This window comes from Oreochromis aureus, linkage group 1, assembly GCF_013358895.1.
Source record: "Oreochromis aureus strain Israel breed Guangdong linkage group 1, ZZ_aureus, whole genome shotgun sequence".
Taxonomy (NCBI): Eukaryota; Metazoa; Chordata; class Actinopteri; order Cichliformes; family Cichlidae; genus Oreochromis; species Oreochromis aureus.
The window spans coordinates 26,509,359-26,534,997 of record NC_052942.1 but is presented as its reverse complement, the minus strand read 5'-3'; the positions used below and the strand labels follow the sequence as shown (position 1 = coordinate 26,534,997).

At 36.6% G+C, this 25,639-nt stretch overlaps 1 protein-coding gene across 1 annotated transcript; it reads right to left on the bottom strand.

Annotated features, from left to right (window-relative positions):
- Window positions 1-207: 207 nt before the first annotated feature.
- chs1 (chitin synthase 1) lies at window positions 208-23,776 on the bottom strand. The gene is made up of 35 exons (XM_031741751.2): window positions 23,503-23,776; window positions 23,273-23,353; window positions 17,880-18,015; window positions 17,005-17,190; window positions 16,322-16,523; window positions 15,286-15,446; window positions 15,083-15,158; window positions 14,168-14,280; window positions 13,452-13,632; window positions 13,040-13,133; window positions 12,694-12,790; window positions 12,356-12,477; window positions 11,782-11,877; window positions 10,936-11,100; window positions 10,693-10,840; window positions 9,918-9,983; window positions 9,655-9,830; window positions 9,393-9,451; window positions 8,877-9,077; window positions 8,575-8,743; window positions 8,256-8,371; window positions 6,906-7,085; window positions 6,707-6,811; window positions 6,486-6,603; window positions 5,883-5,964; window positions 5,568-5,803; window positions 5,165-5,271; window positions 4,929-5,010; window positions 4,609-4,762; window positions 4,344-4,448; window positions 3,912-4,022; window positions 3,631-3,768; window positions 3,414-3,493; window positions 3,048-3,114; window positions 208-1,427 (listed from the first exon to the last, which is right to left on the bottom strand). Exons 2-35 carry the CDS (start codon window positions 23,317-23,319, stop codon window positions 1,350-1,352), a joined length of 4,254 nt encoding a protein of 1,417 aa, XP_031597611.1. The 5' UTR covers window positions 23,320-23,353; window positions 23,503-23,776; the 3' UTR covers window positions 208-1,349.
- Between the last annotated feature and the right edge of the window lie 1,863 nt (window positions 23,777-25,639).

Genomic DNA, 25,639 nt, shown 5'->3' with positions numbered 1-25,639 from the left:
TAGTACTAAGTGCACGGGTGGATTACTAACAGTTTTGTTTCTGCTGTATTTTATGTGCAGTCAGACTTTCACACCAGACTGAGAAGAAACAAGTACACAGAACTAAATGTTGCAGGGTTAGTCCACTGATTCGGTTCCTTTACCTAGCACACAAACCAGAGCAACACTATAACTCTGCATTACACCAAAAAACAACAAAAACAGACAATCTGAAATCTGCATGATGTACGTTTAATTATTTAAATGAGCCAAACATTGCTATTAGATAACAAAATTGAGTCACAGTACATAAATATTCATTTTACTGTATTGCATAGTTAGATCAGAAGTTGTAAGGTTTATTGTTGACAGACAGCTTGACATTTTGTTTCGTCGTTATTTAATATTTTTCAATACAAGAACATTTTTGCCCACAATAATTTTTAAAATTTACCAATTTTGTCCACTTTAGTGCATTGCTGTACTTGGCAGACATAATCACAATATACTGACACAATATTAGAAGGGCAACACAGTTTAATTACACCACAATATAAAATAAACTAAAAGAATTTCTTAACAACCGTCTACGTGCAAATATTGCATTACTGGCACCGTTTCCTGCACATTCAAGTACCTGTCAATATTTTAATATTGACCAAGGATTTAGATACACACTTTTCATAAATACCCAGACAGATGAAAATATTATACTCCCCTCTACATCTAGCCCAGTACTGTAGTCCCTTTTATTGATTTGGATGCAAGAGTTGAAGATGAACAATAACCGGATTTACACAGATTTTTCAGTAAACTTAAAATGCATCTTATTTCAAAGAGCTTTTTTTTATTTGTTTTATAGTGAGGTGCAAAATCAGTAAACCTGATGGATTCAACTATAGTTCTGATAGCAAAAACAGCAATCTTACAAGCAGTTATATTAAAATGAAACAGCCGATCATTAAAATCACTCCATCCTTTGATATTATTGTGTTAGGTCCCATTCTCACATGTTAATAATTCATTGTGCAATGACAAACAAAGTTTATTGGATCTGTTCTGACTGATTTCCCCTGTGCCATTTGGCCTCCCCTGCTGGATTATACTGGGAGGCAAAACAGCTGCTACATAATAGATAAAAAGTAAATTATTTCCTGTGATGGAAAGCTAAAGACATGGGATGTCTACAAGGACTGTGTGACAGTGTGTGCTATGATCATGACCAGAATGTACCGTGTTTTAATGCACAGTGAAACCTGAGGAAAATGAACCAGAGTGGAGGAAACAGCCCTGAGGTGGCAAAAAGCTTGCTAATGATGCCACTGTCGGCTTGTTGTTGCGTCTCTGCAGCTACATCTTCTTGTTTCTGACTACAGGTCTTCAGTTGTCAGGAAAATTTCATTGTGTGCAGGGTTCTCCATAATGAAGTGGCCATCACCAGTGTCCTCCTGGATGGCAGGGAAAAAGGTCAATCAGCATTTTCCAAAATACAGGAGTCTTTATGTTTTAAACTTTGAGAAGATGCAGCGTCTGGGTTAGCGTTATGGACAGTTGAAATATACTTCTTTACAAGGAGTTGTATGTTAACAGGTTTCATTGAGACCACACTGTTGGAATCTGGAATGGTTTGAGGCACTAAATTCATCGTCTGTGGCATAACTGTTGTAAGTTGGCTTCACCTGACCTTAGTCTTGAACGTAACTGTGTCAGTAGCTGATAGGACTAATACTTGAGGAGAAGCATTTTTCCTTTCTTGTACTGCTACTTTTACTTAAGTTAAAGGTCTGATTGCTTCTACCACGTCTGCTGATGTTATTCTCCCCACACGTTTCACTTCCGTCTCCAGTGAATGCTTTTAATGATGCACACTGTGTGCTGCAAATGCCCCCTCATGTTTACTGGTTTAGAAAAGTTTTGCGTCCCAAATTGGCTATTAACAGGTAACGGTTGTAAGGAGATCTTTATGCCAAAAGACAATTTAACACAAATGGGCACTCTTCAGAACTCATCATCATGTACGATCATCAGATTTTTAAGATTTCTTTAGTATTAAAAAAAAATCAGTAATAGTTGTGAATGTTAGACAAATTATACTTTTCTTATAAATTAATATTATTATACTTCTTTCTTATATGTTTCTTCTACAAGTATTAATAACATTTTTCACAATGGTGCATTATTAAAAAAGTGCATTACAGTTACATCTAGTTTCTCTCATATAGTGATGATTATTACCCACTTTCACCTCTTTTAATAATTAATGAATCTGGTTTACATAAATACATTTTTTGTCACTTAATTAAGAAACAAAGTCATAAGAAAACAATTTTGTGTGTCTATGAATGCCATATGCTTCTATAAATGTGAACCATTTTATTAATGATTAATAACTATTTTAAATATTTTGCAGTCTATAAATAATTCATCATGGTTTAATAGCTTTTTTCCCCTGCAGGGACACAAAAGTAACTGAACTAACAAAAAGCAAGTAAAACCAAAAAGCTCTCAGTTTTTATGTTATGTTATTTTTAAATGTATCTATTTGTTTTAAATCATATGGAAACTAGTTAGTTTCATTCAAGTATTAATTAATTATTGTGGCCCTGGTAAGTTTTGAACTGTTCCCAGCAAGTTGAAAACGTTTCATTTCATCCTTAATCGATTGAAATGTACAGAACGATTAAAACAAATACTTAATTGCTATATTATGATTAAACCGTACTGTATGTGAATCCTGTTTAAACGTCAGCTGTGTTGGTCTGCACTATGTGAAGCTCCAGGCTTACTTTGAATACTTTAGTTTGTATTTAAAAAATAAAAGAAAGACATTTTAATGTTTGTTGTCATGTCTGACAGCCTGATGTAGCTGCTATTATGTTTTTAGTGTTTGTGAAGTTTGGATTTGTGCAGTTATTCTTTAATTTATTTTGTTGTTTTAATCATGTTAAGTCGGCTGGCAGTTTGATTTTCTTGCTTTACTGCCGGTATGTGTGGGGCCAATGTGACGTAGTGGCCGAACATAATCAAGCCTCTTGATTATTTGCATGCTTTTGAGTGTAATTACGTACTTCCTCTTTCTCTTTGTAGTTTTTCTCCGAGCTGCGATAGGACACCACATGGATCAGGGTGTAGACTCTGAAAACAAAAAGGCACAAGGATGAAACACGAGGGGAAAATGTGGGAAAATGAAGAAATCGATGGATAACAGTGACAAGGACAAAGTCATTATAACTCTCCATAAAGACAGAACTGGAAGACTCCCTGCTCATGATTGGGGGGTTATTCAGTGCCAGATTAATAACTTTGATTAAATTTCTCTGCTTCTCAATCAAGCCTGCTGGATTGTCTTGCTTCGTTTTCAAGGTCACTAAATTTGTCAAAAAGTACAACCTGTGAGGAAAAAATAAAAGTTAAATGTGAAATGATGTGTTTACCTGTGATATAACATGGCCAGAAACTGCACAATGAGAAGAATAGCAAAAGACAACAGAAACATCAAAGTGAGAGGCTCCACCTGTCAGAAAAAAAGCAATAGAATGGATTACTCATTACATCAGATGTTACAGGAGTTCAAACAATTATTTAAAAAGAATCACAATCCTTCTTTAACAGCAGCACATGCATTTAGGAGTGTCTGTTGTGGGTCCCAACCTTGAGGAATTCATCACTTTTAGTTCCATTGGGATAATACTTTGGGATCTTGATGCTGATGACATCATTTCCAATGGCCTGCAAGAAGAAGGTAGCTACCACCCAGAGCACGTTTATGATGAAATACAGGAAGACCGCCTGTGGAGATGTAAGAGAATTTAATATTTGGTTTAATTTTGCCACATTTCAAGTGGATAAAGGTTTTACTTCCAACCTGCAACCTGACGCATCAGAGTATTTTTTCATAATGATTTGTGATCATTCATCATCAGATTGCTGACCTTGTTTCGCAGTGACTTTAGTTCTCTGTTGACTTCTTCCTGATGTTCTTTAGTGTGAGTGATTGGTTTCAGGTAGCGCTCGATTAGCTTGTTCCAGAAGTCGTTCTCATTCTAAACACACAGACACACACAAATGCACACAGTTCAATAAAAAAAAAAAAAATTGATCACTTTTTTAACTGAAATAGCTCAATTTAGCAAATATAAATTTTATTTTCCTTAGAAGATCAGAAATCTGCTAATGAATAACATTTCAGGACGGTTGCTTTGTTCACTATACCTAAATTACTGAAAACGAACGGCAAAATTTAGAAACATTTACATCTACCATCCATTGTGAAGCAGTAATACTGTGTTTAAATACTCATTTTAAATACAACTTTTTGTATCTACCTCTGTCTCACAGACCCGACGGCTTAATAAGCATCTTACCTCTTCTAGCTTTTGCACTTGTGGGGCAGCGAGTGTTTTCTCAATGGCTAGCTTTACTCTCTTTTCCAACTTCTCCATTCGATTGGTCTTAAGGGTTTGCCGTGCCTGAGACACAGAGAGAAATCCGGTCAGTTATTTGTTTTCTGCAGCAGCAGTTTTCAGAAGATTAGAAACTCTGGAAATCAGGTTTCCTCTCAAATTAATTTCATTTTGTTTTAAAAGCAACATGTCATTATTTTATTTACACCAAATCAGTTGTCATCACCTGTCTGTTTAACGCAAGTTGTAACTCCTCCAGCTGATAGTCTGACAGAATGTCTTCAGGCCCCACTGAATTGAGCTCCACATTGAGTGTGTCTGTTAACATTAGCACCAAGTCTTCGCACACTTCATCATAATCTTTGTTACGGAGTGCATATCTGAGGAGAACAAAAGCAGTTTAACTACACAATTGCAGCTTTGCTATCGGGGTAATTGTAAAGCATCTTAAACGTAGTTTTAGTGTAAATGTAAATTATTCTTGTAGAAATGCCTGCAAGTGAACAACAAAAACATGCAAATACTTGGATGATGTTTATTATTTACCGTATTTGTTCTTGTAGATTTCTCTTCATGTTGAAGTATGTCAGCTTTTTCAGAAATTCTTCTTTCACTGGGTGCACCCAGTCTGCATACACATGAAAACACACACAGAGATAGCATCATTACTCTGTTTTATATGCTACATAATGTATAGTATATAATGATCCACAGCTACATGTATAGCTGGAAATTACAGTGTGGTGCACTCAGGACCTAAATGCATTTAGAGTGCTTCTCACCAGCGGCAGGAATCTCTGTCTCACGAATCATATAGTCATCATCATGATCATGATCACTGTCTTCTTCATCAGATGAACTCATGCTCTTGTTTTCAGCACCATCGTCACTGCACACAGCACATATGCACTTATTGTGAGTTTCTTAATTCCAGCGCACGTCTCATTTTGTCCTTATAAACAGCTGTGTTCAGTATGAGACTTGAATGGAACTGTGTTATTTTCAAGGCCAGTAGTATATTGGATTTTTGACCTGATGGCAGCAAAGATTTCTGGTAAAATAATTAATTAAATTCAATTTGATTTATATAGGGCCAGATCAGCCTGTGACGCAACAACATTAGAGAGAAATGACTGACCAAATAAAGGAGAAGAAACAACCACGACAACAACAACAAAACGCTACCTGCTACTGGAACCCAGGTCACTGCTCTTTGCTGCCTTCTTCCTCAAATCATCAACTAGAGGTCTTTCAACCTCTTCCTTGGCTTCTTCTTTCTTGGTGTCTTGTCTGGTGTGAGGCTCCAGCATTAAGGCTGGGTGTAGAGGTGTTTCGTTTTGGGTGATTGCATTGACTGGGATGTGCTGTGTAATCTGACCTGCGAGCTGCTGAAATATCAGACGCTCCGTTTCCTGGGTTATCTGTAAAGCAACAGAGTTCATTAATCCATTGATCCATCACCTGCTGTCAGGTATGTCGGGAGCTGTCTGGTGACCATACCTGTATCTTCATGTCCCAGCAGCAGCATCTACAGGTTTTGTCACAGAGAAGATTGTGTAGTTTCTTCTGCTCTACACCTCCCCTAATGGACAGACAGATATCAGGATGTATGGTCACAAAGAGTGATTGATATGACATGATTAGAAAAAAAAATCAATTCCCTGCTGTCTTATTTGTTTTTGTTTCATGGATGAGTGTCAAATATGCAACAGGAAGTGGATGAACTAATGGATTTGGTCAGCTAAAAGTTCTGCACGACTATATATATACACACTTTCAGGCTAAGACTTCTCTAAAGGCTCAGGCTTTTTTCTATTCTTTGATCCTTATGATGTCAAAGAGAGGCGATATTTTTGATATGGTCATTTTAGGCCCAGAGCTCTGGCTGTAAGCACAGCAGCTCCTCCACCGACTGTTCAGATCTTATGAACTTTACACAGTAATGTTGCGTTTTGGGGAAATGCAACATTTCTGTTTGAGATTTTAATTTGTTAAAATTTTCCATTCTTATTTTGATCCCTATAATATTATTGCTATTTCATGATAATTAATTAAGCAAACAGTGGTCTAAAATAATGCTGCTCTTAATGATAACTGCATTACTTGTTGGTTTCCCTTGTGCCCCAGGACACATTGTTCATGTTAACCAGTGAGTAGATGGTCAAAAGGAGATATCCACTGGGGATGCAGATGAAATACATCAGACCATAGATAATCAAGACTGCAAGAAAGAAAAGGAAACAAAACCAAAAATGTCACATGACATGAAGCAACCTCAAACAAAAAATGTGAAATAATGTTTAGAACAATAATAATGAACATACAAAACTCCTCAGGGTGGAGTAAAGCTGTTATCAAGTACATGATTGCCATTGAAATCAAAAACAATCCAGTGGGGGTCAAGAAGGTTTGCTGAATCACCATGTCACCTAAAAGAGAAAATAGCATTTGCACATTTAATGCACATTTATTTGAAAGATATGTGACTGCAACAACATACAGTCAAAAAACGATTTTACCCACCAATGATGGAAAAGAAGGACGCAGTCATGAGGAATGCATACAGAACACTCATAATGCCAGCAATGGTTATTTGGGTATTAGACTTGGTTAAAAAGCAAATGAGGATGTAGAACACGGGGGGAACGCACGCGACGATGATGGAGAGTGTACCAGTGAGTCTGAAGACGAACTGGAAAGCACCTGGAAGGAAAAGATGGAGGGGGGGAGAAGGAGAAATAAATGACTGATGTAAAGTTATTAATGCACAAAAATTATTAATGCAAATGGGCTTGGCAAAGTGAATTTCCCTGTAGTTACCATTACAAGTTATTAGTCTGCCTTCAGTTAAGCCAAGTGTTTAATGAAAACTGGTGGTTCACACTGTAGTTACCTGCATTAATGACTGCATTAAAGTTCAGATTAGAAGTTTTGCTTGCAGGATACATGTTTACAAACCACGAGAACTCTAATTTTTAAAGTCACTTTACACAATTAATGTTTCATCCTTTTTTTCTTGTTCTTTTTACTGTTTTTGTGGATGCATAAAGGTATTAGCATTTGGAATAGTACAAATGTGGCAATTTTCTATAAAAAAAAATGTAGCACAAACATCTGCCCAGATTTGAATTTAGTATGCAATGGTCAGAGGTCATTAGGACCTCAAACAGTTCCACTAAGCCATAATTCAGAATAAATAAATACATAAGTTTATGGCAACATTTCCCAGACAAGTTTAAACAAATGATAGAATGATGATATTTCACGTACTAGACAGTGGATTGAAACAGTGAAATCAGTGCGGTCTACCATACTACACAATGTGAACCCTAATAAGGAACTTTGTAAACGCCAATTCTGGTAAGTGCGGTATAAAGAATTTGCATATAATGACATGCAACAAAGATTATACCATACAGTAAAGATGTTATTGTGTGACATGCAGTGAACTTGGATCAGAAGGATTTTAACAAGTCTTGTGTGTTTCTATTTGCCCGTGATAAAACAAAGTTTATTGACACCATAAGGAACAAGTAAGGCATCTGAATTTGGTTCAGTCAAATCTTTAAACAAGTTATTATACAGCTTACTTTATGGGAGCGGTCTTAAAATTAAACCACTACACCATATCTATTGTAGTTGTGTTTGCTCAGTTACTTTAGTTCTATTTCCTTGTTGCAGAGTAGCATGATTTAAAGACAGTCACGGGTTTCTGAGAGAATCTGTAGGATTTACTTCACTAACGGAACTTTTTATATATTTCAAAACATAAAAAAGTGTTTGAAAGCTGAAAGGATAGGAGATAAGCTGCAACTTAATGGCATGAATAATGGTGATAAATGTGTTAGAGTCATTAACTAGACTTAAACCTACTTGCTATCATGAGAGTCACAGAGGCAGGTCCCAGGATAGAAGATCCAACAGTGAACATCTGGTAGAAGACGTAAATCCTTGAGATGGACTCGTTTCTCTTCACTGTCTCTGGACCACTAAGATTCACAACCACAAAAGAGTTAGTATGGCAGTAGAAGCGTTTGTAGGATTTATAGCCTATAAACATGACCAGGAAACCATCAAACTAAGAATCCAAATAAAGATGAATTTTTTTTTTTTTTTTTTTAAATGTTTTAAGTAAAAAGCAGGATGGCTATAGAATGAAACCCTGCTATTATTAATAACATGTAACACTAGCCTGTGGAGAAGGTCCAGTGTATTAGCCAATGTTGAAGGTCCCCATCGTCTCCTCTGGTTGTAAAACTCTTCAAATTCCTGTGGTGAGTTGGTGTATGCATCTGAAGCCGCATTATACTCGACACGCCAGCCTTGTTGCAATAGCAAAGTACACAGCCATCGATCCTCCCCTAGAAGAGCACACACGAAAACGGAACATTTTAAAAAAGAGATTGGACACCAAGAGTTTAAATGTCAAAACACTAAGAGTACTAACTAGGCAAGGTAAAAAGTCTACTGATCCTTTTGGTTGCGTTTACCAACCTTGATCATACTGCACATATTCTTGAGCTCTTTGTGCAGTTGTTGAGTATCTTTTTAAAATATGGTCATCCATCAAGGCCGACCCTCTGAACAGACTGAAGCATCCCGGACTGCACAGCACAGAACCAAACACATGCTCTGCTGTCTTCTGGAGCCAGTGACCTACTGCATACTCAAATTTCTGGTACCACACCATGGGACCTGGGATGGCAGAGAGGCAGATGAGAGGAGAGATGAAGCAAAGGAGGTTGAAGAAATAATAGGCATTTGGAAAAAAGTACAGGCAGTACATTGTTTCTAAGTTAGTCCATCATATATAGAGAGCTTAAAAGAACACCGCAGAAGCAAAAATCCAACTAAATGCTGATATAGGGAATGTCGAGAACTAGAGTGGACCTATGAAATTATTATTGACCTATTTTTAAATTAAATACATTTAATGATACATCAGTGGCAATACATATGCATGTACAAACAGACATTTTTGATGCTTTTTCTTTTGAAATGCCCACTCACCCATGCCAGTAGGATGGATTCTACCACATGCTGCACCTACATTGTCATACATCCTCAACCTGTGAACACAAATATGTTTTATAAATTGACATGTTTGACAAGCAACAATAACTAAAATCGACACTTTCTAACTGTATGACTAAATAGCTGATAAAATGAGTTAGTATTTGTTGTTTACAATAGCATCAGTGATTTATGGAGGAAAATGATCTAAATACCGAGCCATGACAGATTTTAAGAAGTTGACTGGTGTGCAGCTCACCTGTCTACAAGCAGAATCACAGCTTTAGGGTGGAAGTCAGTGTCTCCGTCAAGAGCAAGAATATACGTGTTGTCGTCTGAGATGAACTTGCGTTTGTTGTCGTTGTCATACTGAGGCAACACGAAAGTCTCACTATCCAGAGAGACCAAACTGGCTCTGGAAAAGTTATTCAATTGCTAAAAAAAAAAGAAAAAGAAAGATAGGTGAGTGAAAAATTGTAATAAATTATACATGTAATTATAATAATAGCTGAAAAGTCTTACTGGGATCTTTGAAGGGTTCTTCACAATGTAGCCTTTCCAGCCAAGCAGGTAATACATGTACATTATCTGAGAAAAAAAGAAAAAAGCAGCAGTATTGAATGTTAAAATCCAAGAACAGCCTTTTGGAGACTCGCTGTATAATAGTCTAGATGACTTGACAGAGGTGATTTGTCAAATTAATTAAACTTTTATCACACATGTAGAAAATACAGAATGATTATACCTGCAATACTAATAAGCATGTTTTAAATTTTAACTAAGCATTTTCATACATTTACAATTAGAGATGAACACATATTTAATTAACAGCACTTCCAGTATCTCAGTATATTTACTACAGTCCAAATCATTATTAATAATTGCATGCAGCACAGTAGAGCAACACAGTTTCTTATTTTGAAATACTGAACAGCACTGAAAGGATTTCAGCCATTTATTTTCATGCCTATGATATATAAAAATATCTAGTTTTGGAGTTGTTGCTTTTCTATCCCATATTTAATAGTAAATAGTTTTTTGGGTAAAACATATATTTTTGACACATTTGAGTAATAATAATGAGTGTTGAAGAACCCGTCCCATTGTGTGAGGTTATAGAATAGTAGAATCAGACTGTACACATGATGGGTCCATTCAAGCTCATACAATTCCAATACATGAAAAATGAAAACAAGTCTGCATGTTTGACTGAGAGAACTTGGTTTTTAGTGTATTTCACAATCACATACACATAAATAGGGATATAGAGATAGAAAGTTTCACAGCTAATCTGTACCTGGGACCATCTTTTTTTGTTCCTGATGAGTAGTTTGTCTTTTAGGTGAACATAGAGCATGTTCCCTTCTGGCAGAACAAACATCAACCTGCCACCGTAGGGAGTCTCAATGATCGACACATCGTCAGGCTCTTTGTTGGTGAAGACCCTGAACGGAAGGATGTGTAGGTGATCAGTTTGAAAGATGGAGAAAGAGAGACATGCAGATGTATACACATATATTTAACAGCGGGGTTATCTCACCTGTAAACTTCAATGACAACATGGATCAAGTCATTAACATAACTATTAACCAGCCTCTTGTTTGTGTCATCGTCAGTCATGAAGGCATCGTCCATTAAAATGTGACACTCAAAGTCAAAACAGTCCTTGTGTTCTTCCTTTGGATCCCCTCGATAACGGTCCAGCCTGAAACAATAACAGATGACTGTATAACACAGCAAAAGCCTTTTCATTTAGGTCTTATTTTTAAGTGTGAACAATCAGTGCACAGCAGGAAATAACAAGAATGACAGGAAAATGCATTTTTTAAATGTTAAGCAGCCCAAACACTTGGCATTTTAGGCCTTTGAATATATTAGGTCATAAGCTAATGAATTTGACCTTTTATTTACATTTTTAAGAACCACTTTACATCAGACTGAGAGGCTCTAAATGCCTCTCTGGTTAAAAATTTCACCTGTGTACTGACACCTGCCTGGTGCGAAATTAAACAGGTGGAGGTAAATCAAACCCAGATTTTAATATGCTGTTATATTGCTCTTTAAAGACATGTAAAAGAGAAATTAAACCCACGCTGTGTATGTGATACTAGTACACCTGGGGCTAGATGCTTTAAACTCAAACTCGTTATTTTCATCAGAATTATAAAGCTGTGGTTAAGCATGCTTGTTGTTAAATCTCAGTCACTGTGGATTTGTATGCAGCCTGATCTACTTTATGCTGTATGTGCAGATAAAAATTATATAATGATAAGAAATGTGATAAGAAATTCTCATCATAGTGACTGGGGTATGCACATGCATGTTTTTGTGCCTACACTTATTTATTTGTCTGGCCCCTAAAGTCTTCAGAGGTACTGGCTCTAACCTGAACATGGAGGTGAGAATCTTCAGCATCTCGTCGTAGGTCTCATGCCACATGGTGGCGCACAGATAGATCACACACTTCTGCATTTCATCATGGCTGTTAAGGAGAGGAGAAATTGTAGCAGAATTTTTAAACATTTCATGCTGTGAACACACACATCTTAGAAACATCTGCTGTGGAGGCTCATTAATGTTACACACCCATTGTGGAAACGGTTTCATAAAATGTGCCACATGTGCAGCTGCAGTGAATTTGTGGATGCAAATAAGCGAGTTTCCAATTTTGTTGAGATCGTAGATCAACATCATTTTTTTTTGTTCATGTCTATGTGGATGTCTTTACACTGAGACGTGCTCTGCTAGCGACACACAGTTTGCATGAATTCAACTTCAAATGCATTTTTTTCTACCTATGCTTCAAATAAATTATTCACTGCATAACTGCATTTCCTGTTGAAGAAATGTCTGTGCCTCTACTGCATTTGAAAAGTTATGATTGATTTCTTTTTTTTAGTTAATTTATGACCACACTGAAATAATGTTCAACAGGGAAGCTATTCTCAGATCACACTGACCTTTCTTGGGTTTTGGCTTTTGGAACCTTCATCTTGGTGTTGAGTAGCAGAGACAGGTCAATGAAAGCAGATTCATACAATCGACGAACAAAGAGCTGAGATGTTCTTTCTATACGCTGGACCTAATGGAAGGTGAAACACGAAGCTATTTAAGTGTATGTCATTTTTTTAAAATTAGATTTCAAAAATAATATGCTTTAATATGTTGTGGTGTGGCTTTTCTGGGAGTTTAACTAAAGCTTCCGAATAAAGAAATTACTGAATTCATTTAAAGCATATCTCTTCTCATAGCTGATTGAATGAAGGTGTGCGTATTTGTGCTGTGTTTTTCCTGATACCTTGATCTTCCATACGTAGTAGGTACATGTGACAAAGCCTGACCACATGCACACTCCCTCCAGTGCCAGCATGGAAAAAGGCCATTGAAAGTAGTGGCTGTCAATCAAATGGTAAATAAATATTTTGAGTGAAGTGTGCAAAGATAAGATGCTTAAATACAGAAGATGTCTGTACTTAATATATTGCTATAGGACATGGCAGATGACGTTGGACAATAAATACTTCCATTTTATTCGCATTAAAAAAAATTATAAATGACCAGGCTGCTTGAAGTGCAAGAAGAATTAGTGACTTGAACACTTCACATGGTACGTTTCATTCACATTTCTCAGCATAGAAACACACCTGTTTAGTGAAGTCCGACACATGCTCCTAGTAAGCTCGAGTAAGACCACAGAAGTGTTTTTGGTGTTCAGATAGAGCAACTTGTCACAAAATTCTGCAATGAAAACAAACATTTTTTTTTCTAGCTTTATTACGTGTAGTTTAAATAACTCATTTATTCATAATTATAACAATTTATACATATAAATGATACAGTGCATCAGAAGAGTCATGGTGTATTTTTTAAAAGTGGATTTTCGTGATGAAAATATTAAGCCACTTAAGTAGAAACAACTTTAAAATTCTTGGAAACTTCCCTGTGCTGAAGCTACTAATTAAACAATTAAAAACAAAACTTATTGCAAGTCACATTTTTATAAAGGTAGTTAAATTTCTCTTGACCTAAAAAAAAGAATAAAGAAAAAAAACTCACCTATGATGCTTTCTGATTTTGTCCCATTATCCAGTTTCCATCCCAGTGTAAAAAACAGCACTATTCCCAGCAGTAGCATTGCAGGTCCAGTGCAACATAGAGGAAGGGCAAAACTCATCCTGACAGAATGAATCTTACAGGCCACGACTCCAAACCAGTGGCAGGCTGCTGAGCAGAAGGCCTGAGATGGGAGATGAAGGCAATATTTATTAAGCCTAATTTACTGTCATAAGGACAAAATTAAGATTTTAATGTAATTAATTTAAATGTTAGACCATACTACCACCATTAAAATATGTTTCTGAACCAATTCTTTGTGGAAAAGAAAGAAAGAAGTGCAAAAAAGTGCTTTACACTTCAGTACTCAGATCATAATTGGAACATGTGATCATTATCATGCCTCGGGCAAGTAAGTAGTGGATACAGAGACCCCTGACTGATTAAACCTGCGGCAGCTAAAGAGTCTGTGTGAATGAGATTTGATTGGTTTTAGTAAGTTTTGTCTTATTAAGTAATTAATCTAGACTAAACCTGCTGAGAGCCATAAAAAGAAAATTATCAAATGTAATAATGGGGAAAAAGTGCTTTTTGCTAAATCACCATCAGACACAGTTTTGTCTGCTACATGCAGTGATAAATCAGACTCTACATTTATGGCATCTATTCTTCCTACAGTAATTTTAATACATATTGCATGTTCTCTTCCTTCTACTTACTTGTAAGAAAAACAACACTAGTCCTATTTTCAGGAGTTCTCCGTCACGCAGGACGAAATTGTCCCATAAGATGGTCTTCGCAATTAGCTTGTGGTAGATCAGGTATACGGCCCCTAGAACAGACAAAAATAATTTTACATGCTTGCCACATTTAAAAATGCACCCCTCTTTCACTCAAATCATTTATTTCACAATGAAACTATTTTTTATGACTGTTCTTTGTTTGTGGTCAAGTAAATATTGTTATGGTATAGAAATATATTGATTTAAAAAATACTGTAAATAATAAGAGTGGTAACGTTTTAAATTCCTGCAATGATAGAAGAAACAATTTAATCTGCAACGTGTACAGAGAAACGGTACAGATAACATAAACCTGTACTGTTCTGTAGACTGGGTCATCTACCAATCGGAAGCTTGCGTTTAAGTATCCGTAGGCAAGATACTGAACCCTGAACCCTGATTTGTGTGTAACTGGGTCAGTAGCTTGCAGTGCTTAGTTAGAGTAGAAAAACACTTTAGAAAAATCAGCCCATGTATCAGAAAATTTGCAATAATAATTTTATAAGTTAAGAAATACATTGGATTTTAAATAAATAAAAATAAAAGAGAACATATTAATAATGGTTTGTTGTGCAGAATAGAAAACCTAGATTTACTAATACTGAAAACAACAACTGAAGAATTCATCACAGCTGGAGAACATCCTCTGCAATCCATCTGCACCCCTGACATCACAGAAATCTGTTTGTTCTCCAGTGCGAATGTGGGAAATTAGATTTTTCATCGCGCGTCCAACGCAGTTATGTTAGATGATGACAACACAATGCAAGAGCGGGTGTAATTTTGCCAGCATGTTTTTTTTTCTCCTCTCCATTCATTGCGTCAATACAGACATTGATGGCGAATAATTACCTATCACTAATATCCTCAGAATACTGCTGATGACAAACACAAAGTCTCTGAAACCATCCAGTTGTGACAACGTATCCTGTGGGATAAGAGAGGAAAAAAGATCCTCAGTGATCGTGTCAAAAAAAAAAAGTTTCCTCATCATAAACATACAGACTTGAAAGAATGCAAGCTAGCTGAAGCTCCACTATAGAAAAACAGCGTACCTGCATGCGGTTGGTTGCTTGTAGTGAATTTTCCCACCAGCACAACGAGACAAGGAGGGAAGAGAAAATTCCAAGTGCCACGTAGATATAGCAGTCAGAACCCTGTCTGTCCACATATGACGTTACACGGACATAGTAGTCAATTCCCAGCATGCAGTAACCTGTTGGTCAAATTAGTCAGTTAATAAATGCGTATCTAAACTTTCTCTTATATCAGTAGATACAGTGTATATGGAATACACTGTATCCACTGTCTATCCAAATGTCCTAAAAAGACACCTATCATTCACATTTTCAGCTCCATAATATTATTCTTGGACTCTGCATTACAATATAATCCCTATTTATCTCATTCTAAGGTACCTTCTCTCTCTTTTTCCCGAATATTGAAACTTTGGCAATGTTTAATATAAGTTTGCCAATATTTATATATTTTTTATACACCATATTTTTTAAATCAATCATGGAACTTGGAGCTTGCAAGCTTGGTGTTAAGCACCAAAACTTGACAGAGTTGTTGTTTTGGCAGTTAAGACATTTTACATCATTTATCTGAGGCAGTTGTTGTAATGAGGGTGACAGAATTACTGTGTCAGAATTGGATAAACAAGACAACAATGGAAGGATAGTTTAAAAGAGCTGACAGACAATTAGTAGCAGATCAGTTCAGTCAAAACCTGAAAACACAAACCTTGAGAAGTGTTCAAACAATTGGGAGAAACAGAGAAAGATAAGTGACGTACAGAACTGGGAAAATCACTGTCGACTCTACTGCTTTCTGCTTCATTCACTCCCTACCCCTAATTTGTGAGCAGGTAAGGTTTGCCAACATGGCTGTTAAACCTCCTACCATACCTGCTGTGAGCTAATTATCATAAAATGTAATTAAGGATTATATTATATTTAATTTTTTGTGGAGCAGCTCTCGGTTTTTTGTTTTTTCACCACACTGAATCTATGAATGTTCACTGGACAAAGCTAAAAAGAAGGCCAGGGAAACAAGCTTGCACATAGAAGGTAATTTAAAAGGAGTTACCAATAGAGGTGAGTATGAGGGAGCAGATTGGGAACACAATTTTCCAGTTATCTCGCTGTAGTCTGAATATTATCTGCATAATTGCAGACACAATGCAGACTCCTCCACTGATGAAGAGATTAGTCAGGACGTCAAACTGAGGCATAACCACCAGCACAAGGACTGAAGTACCGAGAGAGACCAGGACCTCAATGAGGCAAATCTGGAAAAGACACAAAACCAGAAAGATGTCCTCACTTATGCAGTGTTTCTATTGGTTTTGGACATGGAAATAGAAGCCATTCAAAAATACTTTATATTCACCATTAATTTGTATCATTACCATCAAACGTTCATTTTACTTTCTTTTTCTTTTCTGTCTTTTGACCTAAATAAACCTTTCTGTTATCGTTTGTATAATTCTTAAAGAAATGACAAAATATAAATACACAAACAGAACCACATAAATAAGAATAAGACAAAATTCTCTTTATAGCATTTTGTTGAAAATAATATTAGAAGATAAACTCATGATTAATTAACTGCACCCAATGGGACCTACTTTGTGCCAAAGATTAACAAAAAAACATTATTACTATTTAATTTTGTCGGTAACGATTTGAAATTTTACATTTTTCTGCTGTCTTGTTATAGCTACATGTAAAGCTGGTGACAATAAACTAAAAATATGTAGAAAAACATACAAATCCCATGATCTTCATTTTGGGTGGTACAAAGCTCTTGAAGGAACATCGCCACAGCGATTTCAAAAAGACCAGGAAGTTGGGGAAGACCAGGCAGAACATCAACATCAGCATGTAGAACTGTTTTTCCTTCGGGCTGCGCCGGGACATTGGACTGGACAATGTTGACAACACCAGCAGGGAGCCCTGAAAGGATATATGATCATTGTGTGTTAAGAAAATTACTTCATTAAAGAACTTTATAAATTTTTTTAGGAAAGTGGTTAGCAGGTTAGTTTAATTGATATAATAAGGGTTTAATATTCCCAGGAATAGGAACTGGACGGGGAACAGTTCTGGGTACAAAGGCATTCAGTACTGTAAACTCATAAACAGCATGAATCTTCTTCGTGTTACTTTATGATCAGGCAGGCAGAGACAGATAAGCTTGTTTTCACATGATTTGTACTTTTCACATGATAAGTTCTTTGTTGAAATGCCTGAAAGAGTTTTTTTAGGCATACAAAACATAAATAGATTTGCAGAGTGCGCTCTGATGGATAAACTATGCAACATGAATTGGGAAATATCTAACATGATATATCAGTCAGACTCTAATACCTTATATGGTGGTCTTATTTTCCATATTTGGAACACAGTACAGACTCAGAGTTTAAGAAAGCAAAAATACTGTTCAGTGGTGATCAAATTAATGAAAATAATCCAAAGCACTTTCAAGAAAAAAACACAAACACAAAAACAACAACAAAGCCATAGATGTAGTATTGTTTTTGATGCAGTCAGCATTTTTTAGCCAGAGCTTGGACTTCAGCCCCAGTGGTAACCAGGTGAATAACTTCATAGAGAGAAAAAGATAAACTCACGAATGGTCCTACCTTTGCAACAACAGCAGCGGCCAAGACAGCTAACCCCACCAAAACAGCCACCAGATGCTGAGCCAGCTGGAAACATCTTCTCTTTTCTTCTTTCTCAGCTCCTGCGGGGTTCAGCTGGAATGGATCCCATGTATCCCTGGGAAATGGATATTGGTTGACTATAAAAACAGGAAACTAGAACGACTGTTTAATAATGTACTAAGAAAATGGCTGCCTAATAATCTATTAAAGTCAGTTGAAGGGTGACAGAGAATTAATAAAAGAGTAGATATATCTTTTAGTTTCATCTATGTGAAAGAGAAAGCACTGAGCTGTCCCAATTTACTGACATTAAACTACAGGTACACGCGCAGTGCCCTTCCTGATTTTTTAGGTTTTTTTGCATATTCTTTTTATCCTTAAAAGTTTGAGATCATCAAAAAGACATACAAGACAAAGGCAACCCTAGTAAAGAAAAAATGCCCTTTTTAAACGATGATTTCATTTATCAGTTATCATTTCATTTATTAAGGGAAAAAGTTCTCCAAACCAACCTCGCCCTATCTGAGAAAAGTAATTGTCCACTAAACCTAACAACTGGTTACACCACAGTTGGCAACAAGAGCTGCAATCAAGCATTTGCAATAACTGGCACAGAGTCTTTCTGGTTGCTGTGGAGGTATTTTGTCCTATTTGTCTTTGCCGAATTTTATTAATTCAGCCTACAATTTCAAAACATTAATGGCCTTTTTAAATTCATGCCAAAGAATCTAAGTAGGATTTAGGTTCATACTTTGACTAGCACACACCAAAACCTTCTTTGGGCTATTGAGTGATGGACTTTGTGGTGTGGTTTCCGATCATTGCCCTGTTGCATAACCCAAGTGAACTTGAGCTTCTTGGCACAAACTGAGGGCCAGACACTCTACGTCAGAAATTTCTGGTAAAGTGCAGGATTCATCCATTAGGGCTGGATCAGGTGACCCTGAATCCTCCCTTTTTATGCTCCAATAGGTGTAGGCTGCTGGGGGATTCCCATAATGAGTATTTCCTGTTCAGTCACCTTTCTCACTCAACATGTGTTAACAGACCTCTCTGCATTGAATCATACTTGTTATTAATCTCTGTCTCTCTTCCACAGCGTGTCTTTTATCCTGTCTTCCTTCTCTCACCCTAACCGGTCGCAGCAGATGACCGCCCCTCCCTGAGCCTGGTTCTGCAGGAGGTTTCTTCCTGTTAAAAGGGAATTTTTCCTTCCCACTGTCGCCAAAGTGCTTGCTCATAGGAGGTCATTTGATTGTTGGGTTTTTTCTCTGTATGTATTATTGTAGGGTCTACCTTACAATATAAAGTGCCTTGAGGACAGCAGTGGTTTTCTCCTTGTAACTCTCCCATGGACGCCATTTTTGCCAGGTCTCTTTCTCATTGTTGAATCATGAACTTTGAGCTCAACTGAGGCAAATGAAGCCTGCAGTTGTTTAAAATGTTGTACTGGATTCATGAGTCGCCCATGTGCTCTGGTGGGCCTGCCACTCTTGTTCCAAGTTTTCTCCTTTTGTGAATAATAACTGTTATTATGGTTCATGGGAATCCATGGCTTTGTAACCCTTTCCACACCGATACATGTCAGAGACTCTGTCACACAGGTTCTGTTTATGTGACTTCTTGATTCCACAGGTCTGTCAGTAATCAAGGCCGCCTGGGAGGGCTAAAGAAACTGAACTCAGGTTTCCCAAAAATGTGGTTAACCACAGTTAATTACTTTAATTATCCTTCTGATATAAAAAAAAAAAACAGGAAGGGAGCCGACGTTTTCACAGCACTGTTTCTTATCATAATACTTTTACATTTGTATGGTCATGTTTACACAAATACAATAATTTATGACTACATTTATTAGGTGCAAATTGACTGCAGTGACGTTTTTAAACAAATATGTGATAAACCATGGGTGCATAGTCTATGGATGAGCCTGTAACAAGGAATAAAGTGAAGATTTTTACATATTATACTTCAAACTATTGCTGATTGTGATCGTGGTCTGTTGGGTGTTGGTTACACATAACTGGAGCTCAGTAAAAAATGAAGAATCCACTGTTATCTACGAATCTGCCAAAGCCCTCAGTTCATCGCAAAGGTCAGAGTACAGTTTTTATTGAACAGTATTCTTTCAACTCTTCCAGAAACTCACAGTGTGCTGCATCTCTCTCTCTCTTTTTCCCCATTTTTTGGGGGTCTGTGTTTATTATTGTCAGTGATTGTCACTGAAATATAGCGAAAGCTTTTAGCATGAAAGGCACAGTGTATGGTTTTGGTGCTTCCAGATTAGAATGTGACTGGCACGCAAACAGGCATCTAGGCTAATAAATTCTCAAGCAACCCTTTGGCCATAATTACACCTCTATATCTGTGTTTCCTGGCACATTAAACGTCACCCTCTCTGCCACCCCGCTGATTAATACAGAGTGCAGAATAATTATCAGGGTGTGGGTTTTTTACCTTGAGATTATGCTACTTAATAACACTGTGATCTCTGGCTTTGCCATAGCAACGGAAATACTGTTAATCCAAGGTGTGGTACAAAATTGCCAGATTGATGCTGGCAGAAGGTTGTTATATAAGGACTAGTGATATTACACTATTGCTGTTATTATTATTATTATTATTATTATTATGTGACGCTTGATAACTATTGGATTTTTAGGGTAAATGAGAGTGGCAGTTTTTAGGAAGTAAAAAAATCTGATATCGATATACTGGATAATCTAACTTATTAAAAGTAGCTAGGAAACAAAAGTCTGCTGTCTTTAGCTTTTCCCCCAATGGCAAGTGACAAGCAGACAAGCCACTTATTTTTTAGTGTATTTATGAAACTAGTGAGTCTTCATTAGACACGACATTGATGGAAGAAATTTAACTTTTCAGATGTTTCTACCCAAAACTCACTAGGATAGGTCATCATGGCCCCCTATGCTGAAAACAGTTCGAAAAAGACTTCCTGTTTTCTGGAGAAGTATTTAAAAAAATAGCTCTCAGCTCCTTTGCTCTGTGACGTCAGTAAATCATTTCCTTATGAGTTTATGGAGGAACTTGATTCAAGTTCTTTTTGTAAATTGTCCCTAACCCTATAAAAAAGGACCATAATCCAAAGCTGTATCGGTCACAGGGTATTAGTCAAAACCAAAAACACCCCCAAAAACACCAAGATGGTAACAGTGGAAAGACACAGCTCGAAGCCTTGGTAATCCAGTCAGTGAGGTAGATTTATATGTAGAGCAATTTGTGCTGAAAAGACCAGCAAAATCAGGAAAGGGCTTCAGTTCCCCAGACTCAAAAAGCTTTTACAAGAATGACTCACTATGACAACAAACTTCAGATTAGAATATTTACTTATCACACTATATGATTATCTGCAGACTGTAATCACCCAGACTCAAACAAACCAGATTCAACTTGGCTCCATCACATCATAATGTCATAACTGTCATAAAGCGTATCCCTGTTTAAGAATGCACTCGATTACATGGCCCATTAAAGCTCAAAAACCTTTTATTTCAGTAATGCTTTTTTTCCCCATAAAAAATTAAAACTGTCACACAGTTTGGCTGCCATATGTTGGGTGTTAAGAGTTTGGAAGCTGGTGTACTGGCTCACTTTGCTGTGACCTTCTAGTCAAGTTATATTACTCTCTAAAGTTGCGTAACATTTAATAAATCAGGATCAATTAACTGCAATGATTTATATAAAAGTAGTTAATATTTAAAAACTTTATAGACACCATTCCTAGCTTTACTTTAGTTTAGTGGAAGTTTAGAGGCTTTCAAATCAAAAGTTGCTGATAAAATATTGTTTTATTTTTCTTTATAACTTCATAATCACAACAAGGGTGGTGTAAAAAAACTAAACTCAGAAACAATGTCATAATTTTTGTGTCAGATATACCTACATGGAGAATATAATTACAACTTCAGCGTGTATTTAACATTTGAAATGGAGGCCCTAACAGCAGGCAGTAACAGTGGAGATGATATCAGCTACAGCAATAAAGCGAAGCACAGCAGCGCACAGAACAAATTAACTGTTTTCTTGGCTGTGAATTATATCAAATGGAAACCTGGTAACACAATACTTTATGGTGAAAAATAATATATATATGTAATATCCATTACCAACACATATCTCACCAACAATTAACCTCCTAACAATGATGAAGATGTTAATAAAACTGGATAGCGTACCCAGGGACAGGAAATTGAATAGCTGCCTGGTTCAAAGCAGCATGTGGTGTTGAATATATTTCTGTCTCGTTCTCAGTGCAGCAAATAGGAAACAACTTTAAAGCTGCCGTGATGCCATGAAACACGTTCCTGCTGCAGCTTGGTCAGTTAAAGAATAACATGTGCTGTCCCTGAATCAGGAAATAAATTCACTAACTGTCTGACTTCAGTAAGTTCCTGTGGTAGACAGAAATCAGAGGCAATGTTTTTACAGTGAACATAGACTAAAACCAAAAAGCTTACGTTACTCACGATTCCGAAATTTCGATAATAAGGGCAGAAAATGCAAAACGCTAAAGAGAAAGGCTAAAGAAATTTATTAGACCACAGATGCCACAGATGTCCTAAATTAACACTACTGCTAATTACTAAACACATTTTTAATGTTGCTGTAAAGGTTAATTCACCACTATCTACAAGTTCTGTAACCAAAATGATATTTTTAAAGCACATTATTATTTTTTTGATTAAAAGGCCAAATTACAGTCATTTCCTTCCATTCCTGAATAGAAAATTAGTTTTAGTGGTTAAATGTTATAGTCAATTGATTTCAGACTTCTCAGAGAAGTCCAGCGAGCTATTTGGTAATAAAAACATGAATTTCGTTTTTTATGGCCTAATAAATAACAATACAATTTTTCGTTTTTAAACAACTTTTTGAGATGTTTCTAAAATATTTGTGTTCTTGTTTTTATGTCACCCTATCAATACAGATGTTACTTTTGATTTAATCAGGGGAAATTGTTCAGTTTCTTTTTTTATTCATATTTTCCTTCTTTTTTTTCCTCCCACCGCAAGTTATCATGCTTCCACAGCACACAGCCAGTTTTATTAAACACCGCATGGGTCACAAAGCATAAAAGACCCAGAGGAGAAGATGGATTTCTACTGCCTAGAAAGAAAGTGTCTGCAAGATCACTTTCTTCCTCCATTGTATGTATTTGATCAAGCAGGTTAATTAAGATCAAAGTATGGTTGGTGGACTCGTGGCCTGTCACTCATATAAATGTGATTTCCATATTTAAATTCCTCTCATGTCACATATTATGCTCAGTTTCACATCTGTGCCATTAGTTAAAGCAGAAATGAAACCACATAACCTTTATGATGCAACACACACTGTTGAAGAGTTTTTACCTGTGCCTTCCTTCTCTTTTCTTTCCTCTTTCTCTCAGATCCTCCATTCTTCTTGTTTACTCCACTGCATCAACCAGGAACCTAAAATAGATCGTTTAAAAAACTGGCTTTATAGCACGCATTTTAAATGAAACCATGTTCAGGACATAGACAAAAAAAAAAATCTTTAAACAATATTAGCATTGACTTAATCGACACATATTTAAATGTAAAAAATAGAGATACTCTACCTTGATAACTGCCCTATGATTAAATCTTTTTCTTAAGTGTCCAACTATCTGAAGCTGAAGCTCTTGAAAAAGTCTGCCTTCAGTGCCAACCCAAAATCAAAAATCAAAATCAAAAATCAAACACCAGCTACTGTTTTAAAATGAAGTAAAACATCAATAAAATAATGTGAAATGCCAAATCAAGACTCCACACCGGTGTAAAATTCAATTTAGAAACGCCTATACTAATAATTGGCCTGACCCAGCTGCCTCGCTCCGTTGGTCTGTCAGGGAGTTTGTCCTTTGTACATCTGATTTATTTTGTGCCTTATCACAGTTTATGAAAGTGACACCCATATAGACAGTAAGGCACAACCCCCCCCCATGTATGCGTTCTGATGATCATAGTTTACAAAGCTATGGAAACCAGGAAGTGTGTGTGGATTTCGCAGGAGACGATATTTAACCACGACCAAAGGTTGCTGTAATCACTCATCATGAGTAAGCTAATCAAACTGGGAATATATTCCTGCTTGTGTGGGTGATGGAAAGGGCTCAAAGCTTGTCGCTGATCAGAAATTTCTGGTTATCTATCCACTTCTTTATGAGGGGCGGTAAAGTGGTACAAGGTTCATTTACGCTGACACACACGCACAAATGTGGACTCTAGCCTGCTTATACTTCTCGTACTGCTGCTTTTGGATCACTGTTTGTGTACACACCCTTTGTGCCTTAAGTAACGTTTATACTTACACTGACTAAAGTTAACCCTGGGCAATAATAATGCTTCACAGAGGGTCACTACTAATATGTTAGAGGGTCTCATCTACATGAGATGAACAATTAATTCCTCTCAGTACAGCCAAATGTCATCACTGGGATATGACTCCAAGATGTCGGCTATAGTATTTTTGGAATGAGTTTTGTGTACTTATTAGAGTTAAACCTGAATATTTGGTCTGCTGTCAATCCTTTCACTGAAAGCAGAGATCATGTACATAATTTATGTCAGTTCATCCCATCGTTGCGAATCTACTATTTTTTTTAAAGCAACTGACAGAAAATCTGCCAGTAAAAAAAAAAGTAAAGTCACATCTTGCTACCACCACAGCCTGTATATGAAAGATGTCTACAACTACCTTGAAACCTATTATTTTGTAAACTATGATTTTAAGTTTAATTACTTTGCTTTGGAGTGTGACATTTTCATACTTAGAACCTGCTAATGGGTCCTATGTAACTGCATGAAAATAAAAAGAAAATATCAGAATTTCACTCAACAAATACAGACTTTTTGGACTGATTGTCTGTCAAAGCAGGCCGTATCATCAGTCAGGGCATGCTTTTTTGTCTCGCAATAAAAATGCCTCAAAAAGGCACCAATAGCAGAAATAGGTGTAGTTGTCCAGTTAAGTGACTACGTTTATTGAGGTAAGTGGATGAAAGTGATGGCTAAAACTTCAAAATCCAAAGAGCTGAGTTATCTAAAAAAAGTCACTACCTTACCCTACGGGAATTATGAAATAGGAATCAGCTATATAAATTTACTTATCAATTTACTTATCAGTATCCTGGGTTTAAAATGAGAGCATCCATGAACTGAGCTGGATGTGGACCAAGCTACAAGTGGCTGTTTGAGGAACTACAGCTGTAGGTGCCTCCGTGTTCCTGCTTATTACTATTTTTTATTATTTTAAGGTTAAATCCCCGTTGACTGTTACTGCAGCGAGAACTATTCTTCCTGAGGTGCACAGATGAAAACAGTACAGAACATTCCAACTCAAACTACGGACAAAGTGAATAAAAGAACACGACGAAACTGAAAAAGCGATTTCAACTTCAACAGCAAATAGTCAGATATACCACAAAGCAAGGAAAAAATATTACAGATATGGGCTTCAAGAATTAGGTGCTGCTCTCACTACTGAAGGTGTAGGAGAGCAGAAGGAAGGAATAGCAAGAGGATAGTGTGGAAATGCTACAGTTGCTACTGTAGAAAGTGGCGCCATAAACAAAACAGTGGGTAATGTCATGATTGTGGTTGTATCTAGCTTTTATATACACCTAACTCATATGTTGTCAGTATTTTTGTGAGAGCTGCTGTAATACTTCATAATTAATAAACTACTTTACTTGTAATTGACTCAGTGAATGCGAA

Coding starts and splice junctions, on each gene's coding strand:
- chs1 (XM_031741751.2), bottom strand. CDS start 23,319: ATGGAGGATCTGAGAGAAAGAGGAAAGAAAAGAGAAGGAAGGCACAG. Junction 9,984..10,692: donor ACAAAAAAAGATGGTCCCAG/GTACAGATTAGC, acceptor TTTTTTTCTCAG/ATAATGTACATGTATTACCT. Junction 4,763..4,928: donor AATCTACAAGAACAAATACG/GTAAATAATAAA, acceptor TGTTCTCCTCAG/ATATGCACTCCGTAACAAAG.